General features: G+C 34.4%; 1 protein-coding gene across 1 annotated transcript; it reads left to right on the forward strand.

Annotated features, from left to right (window-relative positions):
* The first annotated feature begins 1,159 nt into the window (after positions 1-1,159).
* LOC132638675 (potassium transporter 5-like) lies at positions 1,160-7,059 on the forward strand. Its single transcript, XM_060355478.1, has 8 exons — positions 1,160-1,318; positions 2,351-2,573; positions 3,264-3,512; positions 3,615-3,653; positions 4,516-4,776; positions 4,865-4,917; positions 5,048-5,162; positions 5,768-7,059. Exons 1-8 carry the CDS (start codon positions 1,160-1,162, stop codon positions 7,057-7,059), a joined length of 2,391 nt encoding a protein of 796 aa, XP_060211461.1.
* Positions 7,060-7,747: the final 688 nt, after the last annotated feature.

The following is a 7,747-nucleotide window of genomic DNA, read 5'->3' on the forward strand; positions in this document are numbered from 1 at the left end:
ATCAATGACTTGTTTTAAACTACAAATTTCAAAAGTCTTCTTTCGTTTCTTAAACTCCGTGTCAAGTCAAAATATATCACATAAATTGAGACGGAGGTAGATCAGTTATATGCAACACATAATATTTTTTATTTTTCATATATATATAGATTCTTTTAATCTAAACTTAGTCCCATGTGCCTCAGCCTAGGAAAGGGTAGTTGAGGAAGGGTAGGCATACAGGCATCAGTCTAGTACAGAACACATGCATGTATATACCGTGTACATCATATACATATAATATAATCCATATATACACTGGAAAGATCCGAGACGCCTTCGCAAGGGCTTTGAGGCTGACATTAAACTATATAATAATACTCTATTATGACGAGGTATATAACTAAAAACAAGATTATGAGCTAAAAGGGAATCCACCACAGTTTAAAACTTGTCAATAAATTTCATTTAGATATTCGAGTTATGGCTTGTTTCTATTGAATACCTGAATAAGCTTTTTTATTAGACGCTTCCATCTAAGGTTTTGAAAAAACTTTTGCGCGTGTTCTCAGACGCTCATTATGTACGCATATAAGTTATACACTTAAAATATATCACTTTCCTTAATTATATGCAATAGTCTCTATAACCCCTAAAACTCCAGTCCTATTTCAATTGAGGTTGATCTGCATAATTAGAGGTAACATATTTTATATGGTCAATGTATCCATGTAATATCCGTATGAGAACGCACACAGGCTTTTTCAATATTAAGTCGAAAGCATCTGATAGGAACACTTTATCATATGTTCGACTGGGTATTCAATCGGAATATGTCAGTAGTTCAACAACAACAACATACCCAGCGTAATTTTACGAGTGGGGTCTGGAGTGGATGATGCGTACGCAGCCTTACCCATACCTTATAAAGGTAGATATGTGGTTTCCGATAGACCCTCTGCTCAAGTAAAGCATAACAATTGCTGTCGATATATTCTGCTTATATTACTAGCAAATTTAAAAGGCAGTCGATGTATTCCGCATATATTAAAGGTTATAATAATTGCTGCAAGTAGGGACAAATGGAATCGGTCTAATATTCAACTTTGAGTTTTGTGGGCCTATAAAGAGCAAGTGTGTAGGAGCTGAAAAAAGAAAATTAATAGAACTGTGAACTGAAATGGCGAGTTCACCAGATAGTGATCGTCACACCGAAGATACTTTTAATGGCGGTCAGCTCAAAGATCGCAAAGTGTCATGGGCAAAGCTAACTCGTGTTGATTCCCTCAACATGGAAGCCGGAAAAGTTTCTTCTACACCAGCAAGACACGCCGCTCAGGTATGAATTTAACTTATCGTTTAGTTGTCTTGTTCCAGATTACGTGACACTATTTCATTATTCATTATTACTATAGTTTGTCAAAGAAGATTGATACATTTTTATGTTTGAAAACGTACCTGTATATTTCTCATTGTATCCTAAATGAGGAACTTCTATCGCCACATAAATGTTAATTAATTATATATGTTTCAAAAAATTTATATCCACACAAACATTATGCTATGTTTCTAAAACTGCTAAGCTTTAAACCATTTCTTTCTTTCTTAAACTCCGTGTTTATTCAAAGTATGTTACATAGATCGGACTGATGGAGTAAATATATATATACACACACACACACACACAATAACAGTCAGAGATACATCTAGAATTTTAACTGATTTGATGGCTTGTTCGACGACTAGTTTAGGTCCTTAGCATTAAAATCATTTTAGAAAGGACAGCTCGGTGCACTAAGCCCCTACTATGCGCAAGGTCCGGGGAAGGACCGCATCACAAGAGTATATTATATGTAGCCTTACCATGCATTTTTGCAAGAAGTTGTTTCCACGGCTCTAACCCCTAACCTATTAATCACATGGAAACAATTTTACCTGGTACGCCAAGACTCCCGTTCAAACTCATTATACTTTAAAATTTATTGTACTTTAAAAATTAATGCTCGTATATATAACTCAAAGAAAGACTTTCGAACTGTCCGAGGAAAGACTTGAAAGTCTTCTACCCCATTCATTGAACTTCCTATTAAATGTCGCATTCAGATCTAATATTTGTTAAGTACTAAAATATTTGTGGGTTTCCACCTAAAATCTATAATCCACTTTAAAATTAATAGTTGTGTTTAGATGGATCCAATACTGAAACATTGGATCTGCCCATGCTAACGTGTAAATTTTCCTATAATATTATCCGTATAAATTTAACTTGTTAATTTTCCAGATATGTAATAACTACTACTACATAGTATCTTTTGGGTAACATGGGTTTTAACTTTGACTATACTTAAAAGTATTTAATTTGCAATTGCAGGCTGATTGGAAGACAATATTTAGTTTAGCATTTCAGTCCGTAGGAGTTATCTATGGAGACATAGGGACTTCACCTCTCTACGTTTATGCAAGTACTTTTACAGATAAAATTGGACACAAGGATGACATTTTGGGAGTATTGTCACTCATCATATATACTATAATCCTCGTACCTATGACTAAATATGTCTTCATTGTCTTATGGGCCAACGACAATGGCGATGGTAAGTTACAAGATGTTATTTTAATCAACATGATATATATATATATATATATATATATATATATATATATATATATATATATATATATATATATATATATATATATTTATATTTAAAATATTATGAACCTATTTATATATGTCAAATATTTTTGACTTTAGACTTTTCATTGTGATAATAGCATTTTTGGCCTCTCGGTTATTGGTAAAATCAAAAAATTGGTCTTGTGATTTATGACTCACCATATTTAATCTTCAATTAATCAAAAAGTATGTGTTTGGTCCCTTTATGTAGACATTATGTTATATTCAGACATTTTATAGAACTATATTACCGTCAAATTGAGTAAAAATACAAGTTTAAAATAATACATGGGTAATTAAACGAGGGAACAATTAATAATTCTCATAGTTTGTGAAATTTCACAAGCAAGGTATCAAAAGTGTACATTTTAATTAATTGATAATTAAATGTGCTTAGTTAGATATCATAAGGATAAAAATCAGAATATCAATAACTGATGAATTTATCCATGATGATATGCTCTTATAATCATAAACATATCAAAGACATGTTTAAGACGACAACTTCCATAGATACTTCTCATGATACTCACCGTTTTTTTCTCTTTCTTATCTAAACTTCGTGTTTAGTCAAAGATGATTATAATTAATTTCTTTTGAATTTCAGGGGGGGCATTTGCGTTGTATTCTTTAATGTGTCGATATGCAAAAGTGAGTCTCATCCCAAACCAGGAGCCTGAGGACAGAGAGCTTTCACACTACAATTTGGATATACCATCCAATCAATTTAAAAGGGCTTTGAAGATCAGACATAAGTTGGAGAGCAGTAAAATTGCAAAAGTTTTTCTTGTCTTCGTTGCCATCCTTGGAACATCTATGGTTATTGGTGATGGAGTTCTCACTCCTTGCATCTCAGGTCACCAATTAAACATTGAACATATACTTAAAGATTTTATCATTTCAAGCTATATAATATGATCGACAGTTTTCTTTAATCTGGTGCTTTCTCATGGTGCAGTTCTCTCCGCCGTAAGTGGAATAAAGCCTCTAGGCGAAGGTGATAATACTCCCTTCATTGCATTTTATGCAGCAATATTTCTTTATTAGTTTGTTACATAAAGAAAATTTATTCTTATATTTGAATACAATTTAACTTTGAATTTTCAATTCTAACCTTTATAACATGTTTTTATAGTCGAGGGAATCTCATGACAAGTTTAAGACTATAAGTTCTAAAAGTCATTCTTTTTAAAATTTCGTACTCAATCAAACTACACTACAAATTGAATCAGGAGGAGGAGTATCATTCTCTCTTTCCTTTTTTTCTTCTTTCATTTAGATAGTGTGCTCTCTAATAGTTTAAGATTAAAGTGTGTGACCATTTCATCTCTGCTAACAGTTTAAGATTAAAGTGTGTGACCATCTCATCTCTGCTTTTAGATGAGACCGTTACACACTTCAACATAATATTTTAGATGAGATGTTCACACACTTCAACATGGTATATTAGAGCAGGCAAGAGCTCCTGGGTTAGAGTCCTTTCCACGTGTTTGCCTCATAAAAATTATCAGGCTCGCACGTGAGGATCATGTTGAAGACATCATTAAGTAAATAAAAGTGTGCTCTCTATAACAGTTTAAGTTTTTAGATGAGATGACCATATACTTTAACATGGCCTCAGAGCAAACAGAGTCCTGGGTTCAAGTCTCACCGCACCCATTATAAAAATAAAAAAATAAAAAAGAATTTTCACATGTTTGACCCGATGAAAAAGAATCAAACCCCACGTGAGGGGTTCGTTGAAAATATAATTAAGTAAATAAAAGTTAGCTCTCTCTAACAGCTTGAACTTTGGATGATACGATCACACAATTCACTTCAACATGAACATCTAATTGATAACGATTTTTTTTCTGCAGGGGCTGTTGTGGGTATTTCCATCGCAATATTGGTAGCCCTTTTCTGTGTTCAACGTTTTGGTACAGACAAGGTGGGTTATACATTTGCTCCAGCCATATGCATTTGGTTTGCGTTTATAAGTGGCATTGGCCTCTACAACTTGTTCAAGTACGATATCACCGTCTTACGTGCCTTTAATCCCAAATACATCATTAACTACTTCCAAAGAAATGGTAAAAAGGGATGGATTTCTCTTGGTGGAGTTTTTCTCTGCATTACAGGTTCGGATTTGATTTATATATACTGATAGTATGAATTTCATATATTTTTCTCGTCTTCGTTGAAAGACTGTTCTATGAAACTATACAGGATCTGAAGCTATGTTTGCTGATTTGGGTCACTTCAGCGTGCGTTCTATTCAAGTAAGTCTTGTTCATCTCATTAAAATATTAACCCATAGTGAAGAATTAAATTTGTCTTTAAATAAGTATAATTGATTTTTTTTTCTGGTATAATCTAAGTGAACTCACCATGTGTATATATGTAACGCAGATAAGCTTCAGTTGCCTCGTATGTCCAGCTTTGCTCTCAGCTTACAGTGGGCAAGCTGCTTACCTCTCAAGATTCCCTGAAAATGTGGAGAATACTTTCTATGAATCAATTCCAGGCAAGTCTTACCAATCAATACAAAATTAAATTGAGATACCTACAATTACATTCTTTTTTAATTTTAGTCATACAATTACCTTTTAACCGACTTGATTGGATAAAAAAAAAAGTATACTGTCAGTACATTAAACTTAAACTCTATGCCAACTTCACCAATTTTTTAAGTGAACTCGAAAATAGACTTCCAAAAAAGTAGAGTAAAATATAAAGATCTATTGTATTGGAAGATCAGTCCTAGTAGTTGACTTATTTAGTGTTAAAATTTCGGAGATTTCTCTGGAAAATCTAGTTGTAAAACATTGACCATGGAGAAATTATGGAAACACAGCACATATGGTAATGTACACATCTTTTCTCTACTCCGCATTGATCTTCACATTCTGGTAATCTGGCACCACGTTGATCTTCTCGTTTTGAAGGTATATGTACTATGTTCATAGTATAACAAAACATCATATAAACAAGGAATATAAATTGTTATAGACTGAGGTTGTAAAACCATTACTTATACAATCGGGTTAACTAAACAGTAGTTGCAAGTAACTCTCTATAATAAGTATACTGATATTAATTTAACACCATATATTATTGGTTTTGTTACAGATCCACTTTACTGGCCAACATTTGTAGTGGCTGTTGCTGCAGCTATTATTGCAAGTCAAGCTATGATATCGGGAACCTTTTCTATTGTGGCTCAGGCCCAAGGTCTAGGTTGTTTCCCAAGGGTGAAAGTAGTTCACACATCAGCAAAATATGAGGGTCAAGTTTACATCCCTGAACTCAATTACTTCCTTATGGTTGCTTGTGTTCTAGTTACTCTCAGCTTCAAAACCACAGAAAAATTGGGACACGCTTATGGTATTGCCGTGGTTATTGCTGAAATCATAACCACACATATGGTCACATTAGTAATGCTTGTTATATGGAAGACTAGGATCTGGTGGATTACCCTATTCTACGTGGTGTACTTATCCATTGAATCTACCTATTTCTCTGCCCAACTAACAAAATTCACGCAAGGTGGTTATCTACCCATGGCTTTTTCGGTCGTGCTCGTGATCATTATGGGAACTTGGCACTATGTTCAAAAACTTCGATACCAATTCGAGCTCAATAACAAGGTTTCGAGTGACTACATTAGGGACTTAGCCAATAATCCAGACATCAAAAGAGTACCTGGCATAGGACTACTATACTCCGAACTAGTACAGGGGATTCCACCTATTTTTCCTCATTTTGTGTCCAATATTCCCTCTGTCCACTCTGTCATAGTTCTCGTGTCGATTAAATCCATTCCTATAAGTAAAGTAGAACTACAAGAACGTTTCTTGTTCCGGCATGTTGAGCCTAGAGAATACAAAGTGTTCAGATGTGTAGTTAGATTAGGGTACAAAGATCAACTCGGAGATACAAACGATTTTGAAAACCAACTGGTGGAACAATTAAACAAGTTCATCCGACAAGAACATTATATTCTTGCAGCACATGAACAAGTTGTGGATAGAGAAACTGAATCGGTATCTGGCCAATTAGTGCCTGGAAAATCATCCAGGGTCCACATGGAGGAAGTCCTACAACAAGAAGTAGATTCTAGAATATCATCACCAACTGGTTCTATTCAAGCCCAGTCAAATCGTTCATCGAGTAGAATACAAGTGGTGCCTCCAAGTTCGGGACAAGAAGAGATGCAGTTTGTGGAAAAAGCTAAGGAGCAAGGAGTGTTCTATCTATTGGCAGAAGCTGAGGTGGTGGCTAAACAAGATTCGTCGTTCGTGAAGAAAGCTTTTATCAACTATGGATATAATTTCTTGCGCAAGAATTTCAGGCAAGGGGAGAAAGTTATGGCAATTCCTCAGACAAGGCTGCTAAGGGTCGGCATGACTTATGAGCTATAAATCTGACTCGCATAACAAACAAACAGTGTGATTAATAGTATGATTTCTGCAATTTGTATATCTTTACTTTTTATATTATCCCTTAATAATGTGTGAAAGCTTTTGTTTTGATCAAGTGCAATGTGTGTAAGCTTTCAGCTTGAGTAATGTAACTGTACTCATAGAACTTGTTTGGAAATGTAATATTCCCTCTATTGACTCTATGATAACAAATGCCCCTTGGGCCTAATTCGACATGAGAAGCTAGCTCATGGATTGTCCAATATCATATAAGGAGACCAAGTTTATGTCCACTACCGATGTAGAAATCTAACACTCTATTTTAAGTTCCAACTTGCAGAACAATATTATTGCGTTGAGATTTTATGTATTCCTCACCCCCCCCCCCCCCCCCCACCCCGCGTCCCATAAAACTCATGAGATATACAGAATATCCAGTGAAAATCCCAAATATACATATAGAATGAGTACTTCTTTTAGTCTTTTGTTCAAGGGTTAGGATTTGTTCCCTTATTATGAATTCAATTGGTTGGATATACTATAAAAGCTGTTACAACATTGCTGTATAAATTATTCTTTTGTCTGGTCTTCTTTTTCTTTTGGGTAATACAATGTAGACTTCACGTTATATTGAGGTACAATTATTGTGTTATCTTATTAATAGTAATGTTGGTCAACTCTAACAAAA

This window comes from Lycium barbarum, chromosome 4 (genome assembly GCF_019175385.1).
Source record: "Lycium barbarum isolate Lr01 chromosome 4, ASM1917538v2, whole genome shotgun sequence".
Lineage (NCBI taxonomy): Eukaryota > Viridiplantae > Streptophyta > Magnoliopsida > Solanales > Solanaceae > Lycium > Lycium barbarum.

What these genes read in the sequence shown, in the direction of transcription:
- LOC132638675 (XM_060355478.1), top strand. Translation starts at nt 1,160, where the DNA reads ATGGCGAGTTCACCAGATAGTGATCGTCACACCGAAGATACTTTTAAT. An exon ending in GGCCAACGACAATGGCGATG is followed by an intron (nt 2,574 to 3,263) that starts GTAAGTTACAAG and finishes TTTGAATTTCAG; the next exon opens with GGGGGGCATTTGCGTTGTAT. An exon ending in AGTTTTTCTCTGCATTACAG is followed by an intron (nt 4,777 to 4,864) that starts GTTCGGATTTGA and finishes GAAACTATACAG; the next exon opens with GATCTGAAGCTATGTTTGCT.